This window comes from Triturus cristatus, chromosome 4_1, assembly GCF_964204655.1.
Source record: "Triturus cristatus chromosome 4_1, aTriCri1.1, whole genome shotgun sequence".
Taxonomy (NCBI): domain Eukaryota; kingdom Metazoa; phylum Chordata; class Amphibia; order Caudata; family Salamandridae; genus Triturus; species Triturus cristatus.
In genome coordinates this window covers 1109009988-1109035461 of record NC_140585.1, presented here as the reverse complement: position 1 = coordinate 1109035461, position 25474 = coordinate 1109009988, and the positions used below count along the sequence as shown (strand labels likewise).

The window sequence follows — 25474 nt, the reverse complement described above, 5'->3', positions numbered from 1 at the left end:
ACTCCTCCCCCAGGATGGGCAGGGTTCACAAAGGAGAAGCTTCAAAGGCATGCCCGCCTTTGTGAGCCTCTCCAGACAATTTGCTGCTTTCAGCAACTGGTCCCCACTGGTTTTACCCCCACTTTGGGCAGGAGAACCGGCGAGAAAAACAAGTGAGGAAGAGAGGTGTGCCCACCTCTGCCAACTCCACCCCTAAGGTGGGGGAAGCGAGGTGAAGCACAACCTTGAGCCCCCGCCATCTTGAGGATGGGGGGACCCAGCCAACCAGGGACAGGCTCCTGCCCCCCTCCCACTGGAGAGTGGCAGAATAGGGGGTGTACCCACCCCAGGGAAGGGACCCATTGGAACCTGCCCTTTACCTACCTGTAACACCCCTAAATTTAGTGTTTAGGGGCACCCTGAACCTTGCTTCCTCAGATCCAGCAACCACAAGAAAAGAAGGCCGAGAAGCTGTACAGAACTAACAAGAGGACGACGCCCACTGACTTGGCCCCAGCCCTACAGGCTGGTCTCCCCTCGAACCTGCTCCTGCAAAACCCTGACATGTCCAGCAGCCAGCAACTTCAAAAACCCAGGAGGACCTGCCTGCATTCACTTTCCAAGCGGTTTCTCCCATGAACACCGGACGTGTTTGAACTGCAGTTTCTGGTGCCTGCCAGAAACCGTGAATCCAGCCCACTCTGCACCCGCCGAGCCCGGCCCAAGCTTGAGTGGAAAATCACCACAAGGAGGTCCCTCCGGCGATCCTGACCAGAGATCCGGCAACCCCCTGACCTACCTCAAGCCTCCAGAAGACACCTGCAGCCTCAATCCAAAGGACCCCCCCTACCGTGACCGGAGCGCATTAAGAAAATACGATGTCCAAAGGCACCCCTGCACCAGACGCCCCACAGCCTTCTGTGCCCAACCCAGCGGTGCCTAACCAGCCCTTAACATCCCAACTTACCCGTCGAAGTGGTGGTCACTCCTGGAAGATCGTCACCGAGCCTGCAGTGTTTCTTTGTCTCGGAGAATTTTCATTGAAATCAACAGGGCACCCGACCTCAAAACAGCACCCTGCACCCGGCCGCCCTAGTGCCGCTGAGGGTGCCCCTTTGGTGATAACTTGGTCCCCAACTTGCCCTGAGTTTAACCCTAGGATCTTTGCTCCCACAACCCCGTGGCCTGCTTGCTAGCAGCCACCAAACGGAGTCCCCCTATCCTCCATAGGATAACATTGGGCCTCAACACTTTGCACCCGGATGCCCTAGTGCCACTGGGGGTGCAACAGCAGTGCATCACTGAGCCTGGGAGACCCCCACCCCAACGCCAACCCCCCCCCCCTCCCGAGTCTAACCCCAGAACCCTAACATGGACACTTCTTTCCCCAAAACGTTTGTCGAATTTTGAAAATAACAATTATTCTTAAAAAATCAGCCGAATAACCAAAACACGTTTTTTTCAACTGTTTTCAGGAAATGTCCCAGTGCTGAATCTAGGTAACCAGCACTGAGTAATAAAAAGTATTGTTAACATAACTTACCTGCTAAGTGAATTTCCTCCCATAGGATAACGCTGGTGATTCTATGTGAAAACGTTTGTGTCAACTTTTGAAATGCAATAATATTCTCCAAAAATCGCACCACTAACTAAAACGCATTTACTCACCTGTTTTCAGGAAATGTCCCAGGGCTGAATCTAGGATCCAACCCTGTGTTAGTAAAGGTAATCTGAAAAGTAATTAACTGCATTTTACCTAAAAAAGCTCATCCATTTGAATGTACTATACCTGCAATGTGTTGCAAACTGCTTACTTAAAACATTAACAACCAGTACAAGTTATACTGCAATTTTGAACTGTGTTCATGCAAGTAATTTACTACTGCAAAGTATTTATATGTTTACCTGTACCTGGATTGCTTGGTTTTAGAAATAAAACAGTATATTTTTTATACAAAAACAATTGGCCTAGAGTTCAGTTCTTGAGCGTGTGAATTCATTTGCTGGCTTAGTTTGTACATCAAATGCTTATTATTAAATATCAAGAGAAGAGCGAGGATTAGAGAACTAGTCCTTATCCCCAAGTTTAATATGAATCATCAAGAGGAACTAGTCTGGGGGTACGTGATCATGAAGGAGCTGTATGTTTTAAGCTGAAGAAAAAGAAAATAACTTTTCTTTTTCATGAAGCCCTCACCCAGAGACCCTTGGACTCTATATACACTGTACCTCGCTTTGGTGCAGTATATATAGCCAGTTTCTTACAGTGTCGATCTCCACCCCTAAGAATATCTTGATCTGTTCCAGCTCGGTTGACAATTTTTTCCAATGGATTGAGAAACCCAGTTGGTTCAGTATTTGTACGACCTGCTGTATGTGTTTGCAGTGGCTGTACGAACTTGCCTTTATGAGCCAGTCGTCGAGGTAGGGCTATACGTGTATTCCTTGCCTACGTAGGTGCACTGCTACTGCTGCTAAGCATTTTGTAAACACCCTTGGTGCGGATTTGAGCCCGAATGCCAGTACTGTGAACTGGTGGTGAATTTGGTTGATCACAAACCTTGGTAGACGTTTGTGCTTGCGGTTGATGGGGATGTGTAAGTACGCGTCCTTTAAATCTATTGTTGCCATGTAAACTCCTTTTTGTATTTGTGGTAATACCTCTTGTAGGGAAGTCATTTTGAATCTTTGTGTCCTTATGAATTTGTTCAAGAACCTTAGATCTAGGATAGGTCTTAGTGTTTCATCCACCTTTGGCACGAGGAAATAAGTGGAGTAAATTCCCTTGTTCCTTTGGTTTTGCGGTACTACCTCCATCGCCTCATTGCTGAGCAGTTCCTGCGCTTCGGGTCTCAAGAGCGAAAGTTCCTTTGCTGAGAGTGTCTTGTTTCTTGGTTGCCTGTTTGCAGGCTGTTTTTCTAGCTCTATACAGTATCCGTGTTGTATGATGTTTAGCATCCATTTGTCTGCTGTGATCTTCCTCCACTCTTGGAGGAAGTCTCTTATTCTGCCTCCCAGTGGTGTTGTGTGTTCGAGGTATTGTTTGTTGTGGAACATCAGGTTTTTGTTTTTCTCTGTCTTTCTGCCTACCCGAGGTGTTGGTAGGGTGGGTTTTCACTCTATGGCGAAGTCACTTGGGGGCAGGCTGCTGCCCTCCTCTCCATGTCTGCCCTCGACCGTTTGAGCGACCTCGAAAGGACTGTCCCCGGGGCTGGTACTGCCAGTTCTGCTGCTGTTGTCCCTGCTGCTGGCCTTGGTTGTTCCCTTGATAGCTGTGTTGGAACGTCTGGTGCGATGTAGTAGGCACGTTGCCTCCCCTACCACCTGGCCTTCTCGCGGGTGTACCCCTTCTCAACCCTCTGAACTGCAGCGCTCCCATGGACCTTGCGGTCTCGTTGTCCTTTTTGAGCTGTGTTAACTTGTCATCAACTGGTGTGCCAAACAGTTGCTCTCTGTTAAAAGATGTCTTAAGGATTCTGTTTTGCACCTCTGGCTTGAAGCCTGAAATTCTAAGCCATGCGTGTCTTCTCCCCGTCACCCCAATCATCATTTGTCTGCTGGACATGTCCGCAGCATCAAAGGCTGATTTCAAACATGTATTTGCCCTCCTCCACCAGGTGAGCTGCCCTTTGTTGGTACTGGTCTGGTAGATGCTTTAGGAGTTGGCCCACTTCCTCCCAGTGCTGGTATGCATGCCTGTATTTCAGGGCGTTGAAGTTTGCGATGCGCCATTGAATTGCCGCACTCCGCTCCACCTTTCTCCCCACGAGGTCTATCCTTCTACTCTCCTTGTTTGGAGGTAGCCCGGTATTTGTGGGTACATTGGCCCTCTTCCTAGCCATTGCTGTAATTATGGAATCGGCTGGCACTGACACCTGGATGTATGCAGGGTCCTTTGAGGAATGTTTATACTTTTTCTCTGTTCTAGGAGTCACTGCTTTGCATACTGCTGGTTCTTTAAAAGCATCCCTTCCCTGGTCCAGCACACTAGGGAGCATGGGCAGGGACTGGCTCCTAGACTGTTGAGGCAGCAGAGTTTCCAGGAGGAAACATGTCTTGGGCTTCTCTTCCTCCAGTTTCACCCCATATGTCTGTGCAGCCTTTTGAACGACCATATTGTAGATCCCTATGTCTTCTGGCGGTGAAGGCCTCGAAGGGTATGTGTCTACTCCTCCTTCCGGCAATTTGGCTTTGACGTCATGCCACTCCAAGTCTTGTGCCTCAGAGGACGTTGAGTCCTGGTAGCTCTGCTGATCCTAGTTGTCTTCTCCCTCGAAATACAGGGTTTCGGCCTCCTGTTACTCGACCGGTTCAGGTGTTTTCGGTGATTCGGCATCCTAGTCGTCTCTTTCGACTTCGAGCTTCAGTGGGATGGTGTACTGGCTCATCCGTTCGTCGAAGTCCTTTCTTTGCTGCAGGATGCTGGCCATTTCGGCCGCGAGCCTCCTCTTCTTCCTTTCCATCTCGGCAGCCTATTCTCGCGTCGAGTTTGCGCGCTTCGCTTCGAGGTGGTCGACGTAATTGTTGGCCTTTTTTTTGGCGCCGAGGTGTCCTTTTCGAGGCCATCCTTCGATGACCTAGATTTTTCGAGGGCTTTCGCCATCTGGGAGTCCTTTTCCAAGGATCCGCTGGGCTGTTTGTCCTTTGGTGCCGTTGCTTTCGCCGGCAATGTTCCCTTCGAGGACTTTGCTTCACTCCTACGAGTGTCGCTCGAGGACTTAGCTTCACCCTTTTGAGTGTCGCTCGAGTGTCTGGGGGGGTCCATGACTTACTTACCTCCTTCGATGTCTTCTTTTGGACCTAGACGACCGTGCTGTCCTCTGGGCCTTCGGCAATGTTGTCCTCCTCTCCACTGGAGAGGCCCAAGTCCCGGAGCGATGGAGGTGGCCCTTGCCCCTGCATGGTGTGATTCGCCCTTCTCTGCCTCTCTCTTACTCGGAGGGTCTTGGGTGTGAATGTCGAGCACGCGTTGCAGTCCTCGCTGTTGTGGTCGAGAGGCAGGCAGAGGTTGCAGACTGGATGCTGGTCCTTCTGGGCATATTTGTAGTGATAATTGGTGCAAAACTTGAAAGGAGTTTTGTCCATTCCGGCGCTCAGGGAGCCCCCTGTGAGCACATTCTCCGTTGAAGTTAGAGGTCTTGGTTGAAAAATGTCCTCCCTTGTCATCCCGGTTACCTGACCTGTAGTCGGGTGTGCTGAAAAACCTGATTTTCGTTGATTTTTTTCTCTTCCGTCGATTCTTTCTTCAAAAAACTCTGGAACTCTTCGGTAAAGATCCAGACCCAACGGCGGAAAAAGAATCTGAAGATGGCGACCAAAGGTGGGAGCTTCCGGAGGAAGCGCATCGACGTCACAAAGGGCACCAAATGGTGGTATGTCGACGCACACCTGGGACACTGAAAAAAAAGAAATACTACAATTCCAGACCCAACCACTAGATGACTGAATAATGCACAGCATAGTGAATCCAGAAAGATTCACGCTGCAAAACTGAGCTGTGTATAACACCAACTATGCTGCAACCCAATCATACACCAGTATAAACATATGGCTAGCATACAGTGGCTCCTGTGGACATACTGGAGAGGTTTGCAACTTTGATGCATCTGCATCATGCCCGGGCTGCTGCGGATCTCTGTCCACTTCTAAATATGCATCATACAGCAGACTTCAGCAGAGCAGCATGAACGGGATGATGGCTACTCAGGAAAGAGTATTTCTTGCTGCAGATATATTGTCGGATTTATCGAAATGGGGATTGTGTTTTAAAATTACCACCAAATGCACTCAGTCTGTGGTCAGGTTAATCTGTAGCACATGCACGGACACCTGAGGTATTAGGTTCAGTGAGAAGGGATTTCCTTTTAGAACATTACAAGCCACCCACTTAATACCATGACTTACTGATGAAAGGAGGTCTTGGGTTCCCCTAATGTCATCATCTGCTTTCTTGATGGCATTCTCAGCAGAAATCTGAGCCTTCTCAGCTTCCTCTAAGGCCTCTTTTACAATGTCAGCTGTGGCTCTAGCATCCGCGGCACTTTTACTGTGGAGGAAAAAATATATATTTTTAAAAAATCATTGGTAAACAGAAACCTACATTAAGGTATGTTTGCAGTGAAAACACAATACATCTTTGAATACAACCTGTTCTGCCCAACCCAATGTGCAAATATGGTTTTCTTCACTTTCAAGACCCATCTTCATTGATAACTGTCAAAAGCTCTTGCAATTACATTTAAAGGTTAATCTGCTTTAAGCAAATGATTGAAACAAGTAGAGCTCATTCCTTAATAGGTATTATTTGGAAACGTTTGGCCCCAAACTTGCGGAATATGATGAAAAGAAGAGCGATCCAGTTGGAAAAACTGCTCCAAATGTGGAAAGAGCATTGCTCTCATGTTCTCCTCAGATTAAGGAGTCAGATTGCCACAGGCGTCACAATAGCTTTTGTGAAGCCTCAAACTCTAGCACTGTTGGCACTGGTCCTGAAAAGCTGCATTTGCCTCCGCTCTTTTGCTCATGTGCTCCTTTGGATAAGTATTCCTACCCCACAATGTCCATACGATTACGGCCAGTCAATGCCACCACACATGGCATGGCTACATGAGCTGCCCCGCCATGCAGGGTCCAGGTCTGCATTTCTGAAACCTTCATCAGACGTTCAATTGCCCTCTCGATATGTGGATACACTCAATGCATAAACTCTTTGGATTTTGGTCAATCAGGCTGACTCTCTTCAGAGACGAGGAAAAGCATACGGGTCATTCATGTTTGTGTTAAACATTCACCATTAACCTTCCCTCAGGTCACTCTCTAGTGAGGAGCGTGACTCACCTTATGTTTCTTCTTACCCAAACCAATTTAAAGTGTTTTTCAGGCACAGGTTGTGTGTTCATTAATCCATTCCCTCTATCAAAGCGATACATGGATTAGGGGGTATTGAATCATTTATTATGTCGACTTTGGTTAACAAATGCTAGCTAAGGATGTAAGAATGGCAAAGGATCGGGCATGATGGCAAAGGCTATCAAGCATGTGCGCTGAGGATATACACCACTTGTACTCTTATTCTAACGGGTGAAGAATACAAGATACTGAAATAATGCACCGTTTTACAGTGCTCTGGGTGGAAAGAGGACTGATTGTGCTCAAGACCTCCAGTGTAGCAGAGAAGAGGAAAAAAACAATCTTTCAGGATGCAATTTCTAACACTCTGGGTTACGGAGAGGCACAGGACTCCAAGGCCTGGAGTAGGCTCGTCTTTAAGAGTTGAACAAAGGCACAGAGTCAGAAGAATAGTAGCTGTATATCCATAGGGGTGCACCTATCCTCTCCGAGCAGCAACCTGAACTGGACCAAAGCAGGGATTTGAAAAGATGGTCATAGACCATCACAGAACACTGGCTATCCAATAGTAACAACATTGGTACCTTCGGCGAGCAAGTTTAGCATCCGATTTCAACGCAGGATAGCAAGCTTACTGTACATTGGTATAGTGCACCGTTGCTATCCAGTTTAATCTGCACTATGTAGGTACAGCTACTTACAATGATTAATATGTAATCAAACAATTGAAAGGGTCTCCTTATATTTTACTTGGGAGTTTGCAATGGGTGCTGTTGAATACCAAGGTTGCTGAATCCCAAGGCTACCCAGTCTAGATTCAACCTCATGTCTTTCTTCCGCCACCCTGCACGACCTGTGTATTTCATTCTTGCAGGCTTATTCATCCTTGCTTTCTACTTTTGTTAATGTTTTCCAATCTTTTAGTTCCTAATCGTTTGGTCTCTATGGCTTTTGGTTGCTCTGTATGAGGATGAGAAATAAGACCTGCTCCCCCAAAATGAGTGCCCATACTCACATCCAGCAGCCACCAGCATAAATGAAACACTGCATACAAACATGCCAGGTCTGCTTGAATGTTCGATGGTGCTGCAGGTTGCTCCCTGGTGAGAGATCTCAAAATTGCTGTGATATAACGAAAACGTTACTTACCAGTAGAAACATATTTGCAGCTTGAAGATTTTTCTGGATTCACATGCTGTGCATCTAGTGTTTGGGTCCGTGATCATATCGGATCTGGTCTGTCTTCTCTCTTTTGGGCATCACTGACACCCATTTGGTGGTAAGTCCATCCCCTGTGTGACATTAGAGGTGCACCCTGGAAGTTCCTGTGTGTGGGTGCCATCTTCAGATTCTTAATTTCAACCACTGGGTCTGTAAGCATGACTGAGGTGCTCCATACATTTTCTTCAAAACAGTGAAAAACATCGACGTTTTTACCACCAGGAAGCACAATGCTTGAAGGAAGGAGAAGGGGGATCCTTACGGTGAGCACCACGAGGTCGGAAAATGCAGAGACATGCAGAACACCCCCTTTAAATTTCGCCACAACTTCCATCACAAGTTCTCAGGGGGGCCCTCTGTGTGGAGTTCAACGTGTACCTTCCGAAGGACTATGAGGCCTAAGCAGAATTTGTACCGAAGACCATGACAACAAGACAAACAGAGACTAACAAACCACGCCATGGCAGACACCCAGAGGCCCCAGAAGTCCCTCAAGGACTAAGGCCTCTCCAGGGAGGATGAAAAGGGAAAATCCAAGGATGCCAAGCCAGCAGAAGGCACAGAGTCTGAGACCATGTCATTAATGTCGAAATGATCAAGGCCATAAGGAGAGCGGTGAGAGATGCTGAGAAGGCTATGCGACAGGAGGTAACCAGGACGCCATATAAATGTTACTGTTGTTGCTTCCTGTGACCACCAAACTCCCATCACCTGGACAGCTGCATCAGTATGAGCATTCAGGTACTATTGCTTTCTTTAGCGGTCACGCATGGACACATGGCTCCCACAAAAGCAGTACATAAACAGAGAAAGGACTGGTTACATCTGTTGCCCCACCGTCACGATCCAGCACCACAAAACTCTGTATGGAAGGAATAGAATGGAAGGGAACTTACAAAGCCCATTATGCCAAGGCGTCAAATCCCTAGAATGCAAAAGAAAGGAGCACCTGCTAAATCCAAGAGAACTGCCATTACGGAAAAGAAAAGAGCAACCTTTTCTATTGCTTTACAAAGGCTGTAAAAGAATACAGACATGCAGTGAGCAGAGTGCACCACAATTTGGCAGCAGCTATAGAGAAGGCGCGTCCGCCCCATCTAACTTCCTACAATCTTGGAATAGTCACCTTCCTAAAGGAAGATGACCTAAAATGTCTTTTTGGGGTGTACCAATGAAAAGCTGTTCTCAGAGGCACAGACCCTTGCAGGTGTAAAGCCTGAAATACCACACAGAGCGCCTTGAATGTCACAAGCTTCCTAACAGGAAGCCAGTGAAGGGATAGAGTAACCTCCCTCACTGAAAGTTGTTAGGGAACATTCAGAACTAGGCGGGTGGACGCATTCTGAATGACCTGCAGTCTGTTGAGCGAGGACACATTCATGTTTAAAATGTAAGGGTTGCAATAATCAAGGCATGATGTTATCAAAGCCATAACTACTACTCTGAGCTCTGCCGGAATGAGTGGGAAACCCCTTTTGAGGATTTTGATGATACAAAAACAGGAGCGTTCGATTCACTGACCATTGACCGATCAAAAATGACACCTACGTTTTTGGCTGAGGCCACTGGAGTAAGTAATGGGCCACACGTCTCAGGCCACCAGATTTCCAACCATACAGATTGCTGTGCTCCAAAGACCAGGATCTTGGTCTTATCTGCATTTAATTTCAGACAATTCTCCTTCCTCCAGGTACTGACACTGGCCATGCAGAGTTTAATCTTGTCCGGTATCTCAGGCAAATCCTCAGTTAAGCATTTATTTTTCACTACTTTCTTTCATAATTCGTGTACTTCTATATCTTAAATTTTGTGTGCAAAGATTTGTACTTCCTAGGTTTTGTATGTAAACAGTAAAACATTGGGTTCATTGGTTCAAACTTAGGGAGAGACAAATAAATAGTGCTTAATTTGAGCTGGTAGTTGCAAGTGGGGCCTACCGGCACTCCTTTTTGGGGGACCAACACTTAATTTTCTCAACATACTGAATTAGACCAAGAAAAAGAAAGACACAAAAGAGGGGAAAAAGGAGGGAGGAAGCGAAAGAAAAACAGTGAGAAGGAGAAAAAGCAGGATGAAAAAATCTGAGAGAGTGAGATAAAGAGACAGGGTGTGTCTGGTGGTAGATTAAAGGGGCATGAGATGGAATCAAGATTATGCCACGTGGGTAGTTGGCACATCTACCTTTGACAGTGAGGACTTCTGAGGAAAGCATTGGGTCCCGATATATATATCTTTTTTTTTGTTTTACAAATTAAGCACTGCAAATAGGCGGTGTATTACAGCTGCATGTACCAAAGAAAGGTAAACCTCCTACCGCCCATGCAAGAGCTCTTGTCTGGGAAAACACCTGGAATAAGAGCAAATCTACCCACGGCTTAGTTCACACCACAAGAATGATGTTCATTCAGTCATGTTTTTTCAGAAAGCAACTTGTGCACTCGTAGTTGCCATCGGGAAACTGCAAATAAAAGGTCCCAGCATGCCTCGTTATTTTGGCTGAGAATCCAAGATTGGTTGAAAGTCACCCTTGTGGCACGAACAGAGTTGACAGTTTTCTGCAATCTCTAAGAAAAACTACAATTACAGACATTATAGATGTTTTGGATTCACTGTTTTGTCAAAGATATCATTATTAGGGTGGTAGCAATGCAGAAGGCCAACATCTACCCCCGAAGATTTAGTAATACAATTCTTAGAAAAGATTACTTCAATAGGAACATAGTCAGTAGAGTTTCCTTTTATAGATAACAAAGGAGATTGTCACCTTTCAGGGAAAATATTATTCTTCACCCTAAAGCTTCCAACATATTGTCTCTTTAAAATACACATTAACATTTGAGTAAAAATTATTATTTAGCATGTTCGATAACGCACAGTTCGTTACCTAGCTTGTTTTGCCTCCGTCAAAAGTAACTCTGCTTTTTCAATGTCCCCCGCACTTTGTTGTAGGATGATCTCAACATCAGAGAGGCTTTCGACGCGAACACGGATATCATCTGTCAGAGTCTGTAGCTGCTGGGGCGTACTCGGCATCTTCATCGATAGCACCTCATTGGCAACCGCCTCAATGCTATCAAGATCTGCACCGTCCTCTGTTGAGATGAAGCAATAACAAGTTGATGGAGGACTTGGTAATGGAAACAGAACTGACACTAGAAAGCCACCATTATAGATATCAGGAATGATTGACATGTCAAATGATATTTGTCAATTTACCCATTAGCAGCATCCTCTCACTGAAATCACATCAAAGTTATTTATGACTCAGTGAATTAGTCCACCCACTGTCACTTTAACTCGCATAACTCCATATATTCTGTCTGATATACAAGTGTGCATGCCTGCACAAGCTACTTACCTGTAAAACAATGTCTACAGCTTCATGACTGGCATGCAGGGATTATCATTTAGAGTCATGGTATGGAGTCACCCTCACAATACTAGAAGTGAGTATAACTCTGAAATGACCTTTGATAATAAGGATGGTATTGCATCAGTTTATTCGTGACATGAGGACCAACAGTAGTGGTGTGGCGTGTCCACTGATTGTGCTACTACTTACAAGACGGTGCTATCCACAAATAGTACCAAATTAAATTTCTTAAATTGCCGCTGACAAGCCTACTAAGATATTTTCTCTTCAGGCTCACTACAGAGGTGAGACCAATTTGATTTTTTAATGAGGGTGTAGTTCCTAGCTTTTTCCTGTGTTCAGTAAGAGGGGACAGATCAACATTGCAATAAACAGAGAAAGTTAACCAAAGTGTGCAGAGGTGTTTTGTCCGGCGAGTCACTGCTGTTAGAGGCTCCCACTTTGTGTTGCAGACCTAGTGGGGGAAGAAAGCAAGAGTGCAGGGCCACTCTCCGCGACGGGCTCGGAGACACAGACATCCCTCGTCATCAGATAGGTGCTGGCATCTGTGGTGCCCATACTGGACAGGCAAAAAGCCTTGGTAATTGCTACGACTTCCCTGGGTATTGGTGCAGGGAGGCACAGTGAAGGCTCAGCATCTCAAGATTTAGTGAAGCGACAGGGCTGCCCACCTAGACTCCCGGTGATCTCCTGGCGAGTTGCTCCCTCGGTGGACCCAGGGTTTCAACAAAATGGTGAACCGGACCAGCGCAGTAGGTGCCTGCAAATGCAGGGGAATGGCTCCTTCACCCCAAAGGAGCTATATGCTAATTGTTGAGGTGCTGGACAGTCCTCCAAGGGTTTGAGGAGGACATGCAGCTATTGGATTAGTAGGTCTCTGCGATTGTTGAGAGGCAAGCAGCCTGGAGGGTTTGGCACCAATCTTTGTTGCAGGTCCTCTGTTCTCACTGTCTGTTCTTCCTTCCCCGGTTCCCAGTAGTCCATTCGGAGGTCCTGATAACAGGGGACCACCTAAATACTGAATTTAGGGGTGTTGAGGGGAGTGTAAGCTAGTAACCAATGGGCTACCTACCCCTGAGGTGTCCACACCGTCGGGCGCTCAATGGATTTCAATGGGCAAGCTGCAAGATGAACAAAGGCCGCAAACTCGGGGACGGAGATTCTTCAGGTGTGACCACCACTTCGAGAGGTAAGTTGAGATGCAGTAGGTTAGGTAGGCACCCAGGAGTTGGGCACAGGCGGGCACAGGGGGCCGCAGGGTGCCAGGTGTAGGGGTGTCTTTTGGCGTCAGGAAATCTTACCCTCTGCCGGTCGCAGTTGGAAGGGTCCCTGGTATTGAGGATGCAGGCGTCATCAGGAGCATCGAGGAGGGTCCTTGGGTGCTGGATTCTTGGTCACAGTCGCCGGGGGGACGTCCTCATGGTCTTTGTTCACTCAGGCACAGGCCGGGCTCGGCGAGTGCAGAGTGCGCTGGATTCCCGGTTCCTGGCTGGGAACCAGGAGTTGTCGCTTGTTTGAGCAGAACCACTGCTTGTGGGAGTCCCAGTCTTTTAGATGAGCAAGGCAGTCAGGTCCTCCAGGGTTTTCGAGGTTGCCGACCACTGGAGATGCCGGGATTTAGCAGGAGCAGGTTCGAGGGTCGACAGGCCTGTAGGGCTGGGGCCAAGTCAGTTGGTGTCGTCCTCTTGTTAGCAGCTGCACGGCAGGTCTTCTTTCTTCTTTCTTCTTGTTCTTGTTCTTGTTCTTCTTCTTGTTTCAGATTCAGGATCTGAGGAAGGCAGGTTCAGGGTGCCCCAAATACTAAATGTAGGGGCGTTACAGGTAGGTAAACGGCTGGGACCAATGGGTACACCCCCTATTCTGCCACTCACCAGTGGGAAGGGGGCAGGAGCCTAGTCCTGATTGGGTAGGGCTTCCCATCCTCAAGATGGCAAAAGATCAGAGTTGTGCTTCACCTCGCCTCCCCCACCTGAGGGGTGGGGTTGACAGAGGCTGGCACACCCCCTTTCCTCACTTGGGTTTTCCCGCCAGAGTGGGGGTCAGAACCGGTAGGGACCAGTTGCTGAGTACACCAAGTGGTCTGGGGAGGCTCACAAAGGCGGCATGGCATGCCTTTGAAGCATCCCCTGCTTATCCTGGGGGAGGAGGCTTGGCACTTTGCCCCAGGATGTGCATTGTTGCAGGCCCACGAGAGCGGATGGCTCTCTACTCAGGGGGCCAGCAACCTGTCTGCTGGGTGGCAGCCTAGGCAGTCTCTCAGTTAGGACACTGGTTGTGGGTTAGTTTCAGGGGGCAACTCTAAGTTACCCTCTGTCGTGCATTTTACATTAAATCCCACACTGGCATCAGTGTGGGTTTAATGTGCTGAGAAGTTTGATACCAAACTTCTCAGTCTTCAGTGTAGCCATCATGGTGCTGTGGAGTTCGTAATGACAGCCTCCCAGCACCATATACTCTTAATGGCAGCACTGCACTTAGTGCCCAGGAATGGACCTGGGTACTGTAGGGGTAGAGGGCTCATGCACCTGTACCCTCACCACTGGCATAGTGCACCCAGCTAGAGGGGTGACTGAGGTATGCCAGGGCAGTGTGTTTGTGGGCATGGCACACTGGGATGTGTGCCATGTTGACTCTTTGTTTTATTCTGTACACAGACACTCAGCCTGCAAAGGGGGAGGGTTGGTGTGTGTGTGTGTGTATATATGTATATATATATATTTATTTATTTGTGTATTTTATAAAGCGCACAGCTGCCCCAACGGGGCGTCCCGGCGCTGAGAACTTCTGGAAAAAGAAGAGAGGGCAGGGGACCTATCTAGGAAGAGAAAAAGAAGGTCTTCAGAAATTTACGAAAAACTAATTCTGATTGGCAGGTGCGTAAAGCTAGCGGGAGCTTGTTCCAACACTGAGAGGCGCAAACCTCAAAGGTTTTTCCACCTGCACGAACTCGTTTGAATCGCGGAGTGTCGAGAAAAAATAGAGAGTTGGAGCGCAATGTCCTAGAGTGGGCATATGGTCGCAGGATATATATATACACACATACATGAACCCAAACTATGAAGGGTTAAGCTTAAGGAGAATAAAACTGCAATATAAACAAGTCAGGCCATTTTACTCCTCCAGTTATGTTAAAACCACTTCAAATTTACCTTTAAATTGCTACGGGGAAAGCCCATGCTGCACCTTGTAGGATCTTTTAAGGTTTCCATTTAATCTCTCTTCAACGCTGGTTAATTTAATGTGCTTGAGGAGGAGATTCCCAGTTTCCAAAACAGAATGCATGCCATAGAGAAACCCCCTCACGATACTGCAGCACCCAAGGGATTCAACAGAGTTTGAGAAGGTAATTTAATGACTTAACAAAACTAGAAAGGAAATCAATCCCGAGATGTGGCTCAAATAAGCACTATTACGAATGAGACAAGGTTTCTTGCGTGCACTCTAGGTTAGGAAGATAGCACCAGGCTTTTCTGTTCCGAAGACACAAACAACTGGGACAGCTTAGCAGTTAGCGGAGATGACTTTTGTCATTACAGATGGACCAGCACAGTTCATAGCATGGGAGTTTCCTTAAGCCCAGCAAACCTTCCATGCAAGTCAAACGTGCTACCACAAAACAAAATTCAGTACATACAGCAAAGCATCATGGCTGCGGCCAAGTTCAATACTAAGTGGGCAGGATTGTTTGGGCTTCTTAATTTCTCACTACAATAAAGAAAGTGGTAGGATATGTTTGAGAAACATTTCAAAACAAAATAGTTTAACAGTAAAAAATTATTATCTTCAAACTTATGGCTACCATAGAGAGTAGGAGAAGGGATGTTTAGGAGCAACATGAGGAAATTAACTAATAGAATGGAATGAGTAAACTCCAAGAGTAGGGCAGGCAAACAGAAACAACTTAACACAGCCCTTCAAGTTTGGAGCAGCCAAACTATAAACGTCAATGCAAAACAGGAGACCAACACTGGCCAGCACTGAGAGGGGAAAAGAGACCAAACAATATCCACAACTGAAATGATTAAGGGCGTTTCCTTTTGTTTCAGATCTCTGAATTGCACAAATAGGCCCGCCATATGTCAGATCAAACTACTCTGGAAGGTTCCAGTTTCTGCCAACTCCTTAAAGTTTAAATGCGTCAGAATGTTGGCTCCATTCCTCTTATGTTGCAGCTGTTCTTCCAACTCAGAACATTTTCTTACATTCGAAGTACAAAAAAGGCATGAAAATTAAATCAAGTCCTCCTCCTTTTTCCAACATGTTTTGCCCTCTGGTCACAGTTATGAGACACGCAAATTAGGGGGCAAGCATTGATTTATTTCAAACAACAATGCAGCAATTTGAAAAATCGTGGAGCCTTTAGTTAGCTCATTTTTGGAACTAAATACAAAATGGGAAGCAATAAAAGGGAAATGTAATATTTCTGTGTGTTGAAATCAAGGTCTTGTTTTGTAATGGAGAGAAATATCACAGTATACAATTCGGGTTTACAAATTTAAACTAATAGTTTCAAGACTCAATACACATTTAATATTTGTGACTAATGTTGTCCTTTCATTGGGACCCCTTACACCCAACAGAAGCTTACTGGGTATTAACTAGCAAACACAGACAGACAGCAAGTCAGGAAATATTCGGATGGAAAATGTTATCAGATGACCATAGTGACACTGGCTGGCCTTGGTTGCTTCCCCTCGTTACCCTGCAGAGGTCATGTTAACATACGGTTTACCATAGAATCTATTTCACCACACAAGTGTGATATAGCCATGTCCAGAGCAAGCCAGTTGCCTTTGTTATACTGTGTATAATCTAGGAGTAATAAACACTTACGCATTAGAAAGTCCCGGATTTGCTTGATGAGATTACGCAGGTCTTCGTTGCTTCGGTCCACTTTGCCCTTTGTTGCATTTGTTTTTAACAGAATCTCTTCTGCACTTCGCTTGGCTTCATCCGCCCTGACTTTCGACTCTGCGACCTAGTGGATGTAGGACATCAACAATAAAGTTAAAACGGCACAATTGTGATGGAATGGAAGTGCTTGAATAGATCTGTATCATTGATAACTGCTCTGGTGCATTCAATTCTACAATGCTGCAGTCCTTACGAACAGGGAACAACCATATGCAATTCCATCTCGATTCCACACCAAAAGGGTCCACTGACTGCAACAGAAAAGTACACCAGATTAAATGGACCCTATTTGGGTTTTATTCGCGAGGGGCAGCTTGAGTTCCTAGGATACACAGGTGCATTCCCTTTCACCTGCCTTTAAGGGACACACGCAAGTACTGCAAGTATGGGTGGTTTTGACTATGTACGCCTTTGCTGTGACTACATAACAGCAGTGTAAATATTAAATATACATATTTATTGATTAGTCATTTGAATATTGGCTAAAGTACCTCTAAAGCGTATTATAAGGATACTGCAAGTAACCAAGTAGTTTGTGACCATACAGAAGCATGAGGCCGCAGGCCAAATGCCTTTCTAAGGTCGTAGAACTCAAAGGTGGCTTGGACTACCTTTATTATGTACGGTTGAGAGTATTTTATTTCTTAAAACATACAGATGCTTTGTTCTGCATTATTTCCATAACTGCCATGCAGCCCTCTTTCATGTTCAATGCTTTCAGCGAGTCCTTTAACGTTACGTGTATATTTTAGGTTAAAAGTAAGGAATGGCTAACAGTTGATCAGCAAATTACAAGAAAACATCTCCATTTGCAGGCGCATAATTCATCTAAATGCTTGAAAACACATTTTGTATCGACTATCCAAAAAGTCCAAAATACATTAAGAAACCTCCCCGCGTTTACCTGCTCCAGCAACGTTGAACACTTTCCTTTTTTTTTATTTTTTTGAAATCAGCGCCATATAAGAGTTCTGAAAACCAACACTTAATTTGACTATGGCTTTCAGCTCTTCCTTTCACTATTCTGCTGGTTAGGTCTGGACATGCCAGGACAGGGCGGTTGGTAGTCCAGTAGAGGATTATAATCGGTTTTATTCTCTCCCTTTCAGGCGCACAGAGACTGTCGCAACCTAAGAGGAAGGGGTGAAAGGAATTGGAAACTTGGGTGTCACTGCCCTGACTGTTTGGTAACGTGGGTTGTTCTCCGACACCAGCAAAACCCACCGGCAGATCACACCACCAGGTGTCTATCCATTTACATGGAGGAGTGCTCTGTCCACATTAAGTTCCGCCTACTGCTTCCACTGAAGAGGTAGTATTCTGAATTTTGCATTGCTGTGTGGAGACAACCCATGCGATGTTTGTTATAAACATTTTCTAACTGATCCAATTCTGGGCAGTTTTACTGGGGCACGGGGAGTTAACCCAAAGACCAGCTGGGTGGGTGCTCAGCGGGAACCCCGTCCCCTTCCGGAAAAGTGGAAATGAGGGAAAAGGGAGAGACTGGATCCCCCCCCGAACCCACAATGTTCTTTCTATCCACGCTTGAAACAAGGCCTCATTACCAGTATGATGGAGTTAAATAGCATTTTAAAATTCCATTCAATCTGAATTGGACTAGGGCTGAGGAAGATATATTTTCACTCTCAAACTAAGCTTATGGGAACTAATTACTCTAGACTATAAAGACATTCAGAAAGCTGAACTATAATAAATATTTGTTTTATGGTTTAAAATGTCATATGGTCCACAATGAAAATGTATACTGTCATAATAAAACCACCATTTACCATGTTAGAAAGTTGCTCCACTTCAGCCAGAGCTCCCAGAATCTCTCTATCAAAGTCCGTAGCTGTCAACCATGCATTGCGCGCCACTGTGACCAAACCATCACAACCAGGCCCGCCACATTTTCTCTCACCATCATCTGTTTTGCAGGTCAGGCCACCACATTTTGCATCTGCGCACAAAACTCCAGGTGGATTTCCACAAGTCTACAAGACAAAAGGCTGCATGTCACTCAAACACAAAAGACATTAGAAACAAAAAGGTTAATAGATGGCAGTCAATACTTGTATGGCACTTGGGAGTCAAACTTTTGCACAGTCTGTAATGTAATCCGACGACTTTGGCTATTTCAAGAAAAATGAGTTACAAAAGCTTGTATAGAATATTTTCCTCCTAGTTAGGAAAGCTACAAGGACGATGCTTTATCTCCAGTAACAACTGGAACATTCTCCACTTTAGCTCCTGAACACCCTCTACACCTTTCTAAGCCTGCTAATGCAATATTAACAGAAGGGACTTCTACAAACGCATATTTCGCTGTCTGAAGTGGAATATCTTCAGTAAACAAATCTCCAGACAAATACAAAGTATCAGTTAGGAAAGCAGGGTGGAGGCTGGCTGGTGATGTTATTTTCCAATATGCACGCTAAAAAGCCATCTATAAAAAGCCATATCTACACTTATAAAACGTATAATTAATGTCCCTAAATGGGAGTATGAAAAGCAAAGCCTATTCAGGGTTTTCTTTATTGAAGTACTAACACCAAACGTCCTGGTTTGAATGAGCTTACATGACAGCACATCAAATTAAAAATAAGCTAAAGTAGATGGAAACATTTGTACATAAAGGGTGTATTATTTAAAAACACAGGTGACACAGGAGTACATCTCAGATACACCCAAACCATCTGGCAAGATGATGCCAACCTAGGCCAGTTAATATTAAACATATCTATTAATATAGGAGTTTAGGTTGGGTTTATTAAACCTAAAAGACACGGACACCTGTGGTGTTTGGTTCTCGTACAGCAATTCCCCTTTCGATCTCCTTTCTAGTAGCGGCATTTGCTGGAATCACTCACACCATATTGTCCCTAAAGGGGCTGGCGTGCTTTAATGTAAGCCTGGTAGGCTGCTCTGGGTATCATGGTATCCTTGACTCGGGGGGAGTGTTTGAAAAGTTTCAACACTAAGTACATAATTTTATCTTGTGATGTTGCTATTATGGTATCAGCCTAGCACCACTCCCAGCAAGACTGAACTGGTGTATGGAGTGTCTGATGTTCCTTCTTGCTTGGTTCCAGTGATGGCTGTTCCAGGCACAGAAGACCTGAGTGCAGAGCAAGATACACACTGACTCCTGGTAGAGCTTCCAATTACAACCTGCATATGAAGTAAAGAAACTGAAGCAACTGGTCTGGTAACTTAAATTAGACCTACTTACAAGAGGACTTCGTCCAAAGACAATCTCACATATTGGCATGATCAATTTCTTTTTACAAGGTCTCTCGTCTTAGGTGCACTACTCTGAATCCCTGAAAATGGGATGCATTCCAATTGTTCAAATAATTTATCTGCAAGCCTTATGAATCCAGAGTAAGTTCTCCAAATTTAATTCATTTGAATAACTATAACCAAAATTCATGAAAGTAAGAATTTGTCGAAGGGCCCTGCACAAAACGCATCAGGATGTTTGAAGTGTGAAAGTCAAACACCTATATGTAAAGACAAATGGATACATTTGGAATGTTTATTACATTGTTATTCAAATTAATTAAATGTGGAGAAAGTCAAACACCTATATGTAAAGTCAAATGGATACATTTGGAATGTTTTTTATTACATTGTTATTCAAATTAATTAAATGTGGAGAACTTACTCTCGACGTATAAGGCTTGAAGATTAATTATCTGAACACTTGGAATAAATCCCAGCTTCAGGGATTCAGAGTAGTGCAGCCAGGGGGCGCTTCCCCTGAGTCGGGGAGCGGACCCCATTTATAGAATTTACGCCTAGGGTAGGAAGGAGATACCCTGATGCATAAAATCAAATTAACAAAAGGGTACACCAGCAGTTACAAAAAAGGAGTGTGTTACCCAGAAATTCGAATCACCACACACTCTGCACATGGCTGGTACTCCCTGACACTCTTATGAAAAGAAGGTTCAGTAATAAAAGCCTGGGGGTTCGTGATATTTCAAGATTTTCATAAAAGTAAGAATCTGTTGAGGTAAAACTACCATTAAGAATATGCTGGTTATTTACTTTAGAAATAGCTGGGGGCACTATGGAATCCAGAAATGTTAAGAGTTAAATGCACAGCAAGCTTCATTTGTTGATTTGATTAGAATGAAATAAAATGAAATATCAGTTATCTCGGTCAACTTTTGTGTACGTTTGCGAGCATAGGCATATCTTTTCGTATTGAGTATGTTGGGCATTAAAAGAACATACTTTTTCAGAGAGTGCAGAAAGGTCCAGACTCTGAAGCTTGCCGCCTAGCTCATCCAGGAGCCGGGATTGCTCCTCTTGCTGTTCTTCAAAGCTCACATGTTTTTCACTCATAATGTCTTCCACTTCCTGTCGCTTGGCAGCAGACTGCTCCACAAAACTTCCCGGGTCCACAGTAGATGCATTGACTTTTTCTTCCGCCTCCTGAGACATCTTGTAGTAGTTATTGATACTATCCACAGCTCCTATAAAACAAAAAGTCTTATTTAGGCATTGCTTCTCTTGGTGTACACTACAGGCAAACCTTTGTGGTTTACAGGTTACTCCCAAAAAGATGTGTGCACTGGCACGGCCAGTCGTTAAGGGCCTAGGGGCTCCACTCCTCTCCCTTTTCAAACATGAAAAGCATTTGTCAGGCTGAGCCAAAGGTTGTACTGACAAGCTCTTCCTATTCGGGGCAGGCAGCCAAGCGCTGTACATAAGCTAAATAAGCAGGCGCCTGGCTGCCTGAGCCGAATATGGCTTGTCTGGAGACTTGACAGCCCAGGTCACCTTAGCCTGGCAAAGCATTGCCAGGTCCTTCCCACTCAAGAGTAGTGGGCACGTTACCGATAGACTCAGACCTGGGTAATTCATTGTTACAGGGTGGGGTGGGGTCAGCAAATCTCACTGACTACATCCTACTCTGTGACCAGTAAGGGAAGGTCGTCCTCTCATTGGAGGGCCCAGGACAATATCAGCCAATGAGAGGAGGTGGCAGTCCATTCCCCAATCAGCCGGGAACCACTACCCTGTACGTTTTTTTTATGTTAGGTACGTCAGTAGGAAAGTATGTGTACTGGCATGTTCTTGCTGTGAATGGGTCTGTGTATGTGCTTTGAATGGTGGGTGTATGTTTGCGTGCTTGTGATTGGATGGGTGGATGTGAGTGTGCATGTAGATCAGTGAGTATGTGTGTGCCGTCTGCCACTGCATGTCACACATTTAAGATTCTCTAAACACGTAGAAAAAAGTCAAAAAGGCATAAATGGAATGTGCATGTGTAGTAATTGTAAGGAGAACCAATTAAAGGGATTGACAGGTGAAACTAACTATGCGCATGGGTTTGCGGTATTTTTAAAAACAACCAGTACTGTAATCTTCAAGCAAACACATTGGAAGTGAAAGCAATTATGAATGAGCTTCCATGAATATCTTTAGATAATATACCATGTAATAATTAGTGCAAATCCAGGGAATTTGACTGAGCGCTCTAAAATAACCTAAGATACTTTAGTACATGAATACATTTTACATACGTTTTAAGACAGGTTTTTAATAATTGCAATATCACATCTATTTTATTGGAAACTAGCTCTAAAAATCACAAGGTTGACGGGTTCACAGTTCCACAAGGAAATGCATGGGTTTTAGACAGCAGGTGACTGCACTTCCTTCCACAGAAAGTTTAAGTGAAGAAAATTACTCCAGGGCAGAAATATCTGTCATGGAAATTCCTGTGTTCCTCAGTTTCTTAGAGAGTCCCCGAGCTAGATGGTCCAGTCCCCCATACTGAGTTCCTAGTGGTAATTGAGATGCCCGGTTGGCAGAATAGCAGCACTGCCTACTCGGATATGCACATTTTCAGTTTCAAGACGTGACCCATGTTTTAGGCACAGCTGGGAAAGCATGAACGTAAACATATATTTCCACTCAACAGCCTCCTGGCATGACTGGCCCAATAAGGCAGGAGAAGAATTGACCAAGAGTGAGTTTGTGCAGGGTCCCCAGATGGTATTTGCGAGTGCTTCACTGAAGGCTTAGAATCCCTGGAGTGATTAAAAATTGAGTGGGAATGGGAACTGCATGACAGAACTAGAATAATATCAAAAACACATAAATACACTCGTATATATGGATCCACTATGAACGATGGTATTCATGACACTTTTTTAATCCATTTCCCCCAGAAGGAGAAAGATAGACTGTTAAGTATGCACACCTTCACAGCCAATGTGGAATCCAATTTACCCACAAGTACTACTCTGAAGTGTGCTTCTTCCCACAAATCTGCCCTGCTGGTAGGGTGACCAACTGGCATTGGTGCAAATTCAGGACGGTGAGTGTAAAAATTCAGGACAAAGGGTCAAAATTCAGGACACAAATTCAGGACAGGTCAAAATTCAGAACAAAATGTCAGGACAATAGGTAAGTTTTACAGACACATCAGAGGAGGTGGCGCAATAGTATATAAGTAAGCCCAGCCATATCCAAACATTCAACCATTTGCAAACCTATCCATCATGTATCCTTCCATCTATCATTACACTCATCCATCCCTTCATCCATCCATCCATTATCCATCCATCCACCCTTTCACCCTATCCATCTGTACACTCATCCATCCACTCTTCTACCCATCCATCCATTCACTCATCCATCCAGCCATTTACCCTTTCACCCATCCAGCCATCCTTTCACTTACTCATCCATCCACCCAGTCACTCATCCTTCCACCCATCCACCCTTTAAGTCATCCATCCATCCTCCCTTTCTCTCTCCATCGACCCTTTTACTTAGCCATCCTTCCTTCCATTCATCCATCCATCCACCCACCCACCCACCCACCCACCTACTCGTCCACTCATGAATCCATCCATTGACCCTATCACTCATCCATCCTTTCTCTCATCCATCTATACTTTCACTCCTTCACCCATCTATTCATCCTTTTGTCCATCTACCCTTCCTTTCACTCACTCATCCATCCTTACATCCGCCTTTCACTCATCCCTCCATCCATTTACCCTTGCACTTATCAATTCATCAGTCCATCCATCATTTCACTCATCCATCCACCCACTCACCATCCACCTTTTCACTCATCCATCCTTTCACTCATCCATCCACCCTTTTGCCCATCCAGCTACCCTTCCACCCATACATCCAGCTATTTACCTTTTCTCTCATCCATCCTTGCACTCACTCATCAATCCATCCATCCATCCTCTCTCAGCCATCTATTCAATCTTTCATTCGTCCATTCACCCTTTCACTAATTCATCCAGCCATCCACCCATCCCTTCACTTACTCACTCGTTCGTTCACCTTTTCATATTAATTTTGAGCTGAGCCTTTTTGAGAAGAGGCCCATCAAGAACTTCACCCTCGCTGTAGGAGCCATTCCAGGACTGGGACAGAAGCCACCCAGGGCGGAGACGGGATCCACCACAGGGGGGGACAGGAGCCATCACAGGCGGAGGGGGGGGGGTTTACAGGAGCCATCACTGGGGGGGTGGGGGGGTAGGAGCCATCACAGGATCCACCAGGGTGGGCACAGGGGTGGGCATGCAGTGTTCTAGTATCATCTTGGTCTCTTCCAGGGTGGGGTAGGGCTCCTCGCCCCCTCCTGGACAAGACAACGAGAGGACAGGCTCTCTTTCTAAAATGTTAGTTTTGCCACCCCCACTGTGATGTACAGTACTTAAAAGAGATACTGGAAGAGAACTGACTTAACTGATTGTCCTCCATACTTTGTTAATCAGTGTTGCTGCGATTGTGCCATTTCTTTATTTTATTACATTATACACAGCATGTTTGAAGAACCGAGGTTTGCTTACAATTTACTGACAGGAATTAAGCTCTGTGAAGAGAACCACGTGCTGCCTGGTGTAATCAGGGCCGGTTCTAGGGTGTTTGGGGCCCAGGGCAGAAAGGGAATGTGTGAGGCCCCTCTAATTTGCAGAGACATGACGCATTCCAGGCTGTTTGCATCTGAATAGATGCCCCTGAAGCTGCAGCCCCTCCCTCTCAGTCACCTTCAAGCACCTCTTAACAGCTCATCAAGGGCGGAGGGTGTGAGGTTTGCCATCACGCTGTGCCTCCCCAATGCTGCTGGGGATCTGAGCTTTGGTGCTGCATCAGAGGATCGGAGTCAAGAAGGGAGGTGGGTGGAAGCTGTGCCGGCTTTAGGGTGGTGCGAAAGGTGCCCGGTTAAAATTACGGACAAATGGCGTCCGTTAAAGAATCCTTCACGGACAACGGACAGAATTACGGACTGTCCGTGAAATTTACGGACGGTTGGTCACCCTACCTGCTGGGTACTTGGTAAATAAGATGGTGTTCTGGGAGCTCAGTAGAGCAATGGAGCCGGAGGCCCTTGCAGTGGAAAAAAAAGTCAAAGGAAAAGCTGCGGGGTTTGCAGGCGTTTGGACATTTTGCCCGGTGAGTGGACTGCAGCGTCAGACCAGGGGCCAGTGATGAAATTATAGGAAGGTTGAAGACCGTGTGTTAGAAAAATGATGGCAAGGAGGATTCCAGCAGCAGTCAGGAACGCAACAATAAAGAAAATACAGCACAGCGTGTAGAAACCTACCAAATAGAGCTGCACGGAAACAGCGGAACGACAATTTCCCTAGGTGTAATGCATTTATTCATTTGGGTGAAAAATTGCAAGGGGGTGGGGGGGGGGGTCTCCTGTACACCCTCAGCACTGAGCAGAGGTAAATCTTAAATCTGTTGGCCTCTAATGATCTTCAGTGAATTCATAAAGAGGCTGCAGGGCAGTGGTCTATGTACAACCCACGGGGAAAGTTGCATTCCTGTGTGTCTTGACATTGCTAGAAAAGATGTTTAATGTGTTCATTTTTCACCAGCTACACACCATAAAAGCCTTAACCACTCACCATGAAAATCAGAGATTTTAATGTACTCCAGTTGATCTGCAAGTTCTTTAACCACTCTCTCCAAACTCTGGGCATCCTTCTGCAGATCACTCAGCTTTACTTCCGTCTCATTGGTTTGTAACGCAGACAGTTCTTTTTCTACATAAACTATCTTCTCCAACACATCTGTTTTCAGCTTCCTAATAGCACAATAAAAATTCTCATGTTATTTAATATTCTGTAAACTTTTAAACAA

General features: G+C 45.4%; 1 protein-coding gene across 3 annotated transcripts in view; it reads right to left on the bottom strand.

The window, feature by feature from the left end:
• LAMB1 (laminin subunit beta 1) overlaps nucleotides 1-25474 on the bottom strand; it is a 359541-nt gene that overhangs the window by 43371 nt on the left and 290696 nt on the right. For all 3 annotated transcript variants that reach the window (XM_085654111.1, XM_085654112.1, XM_085654110.1), the window contains exons 25-30: nucleotides 25240-25418; nucleotides 20579-20820; nucleotides 18127-18330; nucleotides 16256-16400; nucleotides 10934-11141; nucleotides 5884-6025 (exon numbers count right to left, since the gene is read on the bottom strand). In XM_085654111.1, coding sequence (XP_085510237.1) covers nucleotides 5884-6025; nucleotides 10934-11141; nucleotides 16256-16400; nucleotides 18127-18330; nucleotides 20579-20820; nucleotides 25240-25418 — 1120 coding nt within the window. The remainder of the gene's footprint in view (nucleotides 1-5883; nucleotides 6026-10933; nucleotides 11142-16255; nucleotides 16401-18126; nucleotides 18331-20578; nucleotides 20821-25239; nucleotides 25419-25474) is intronic.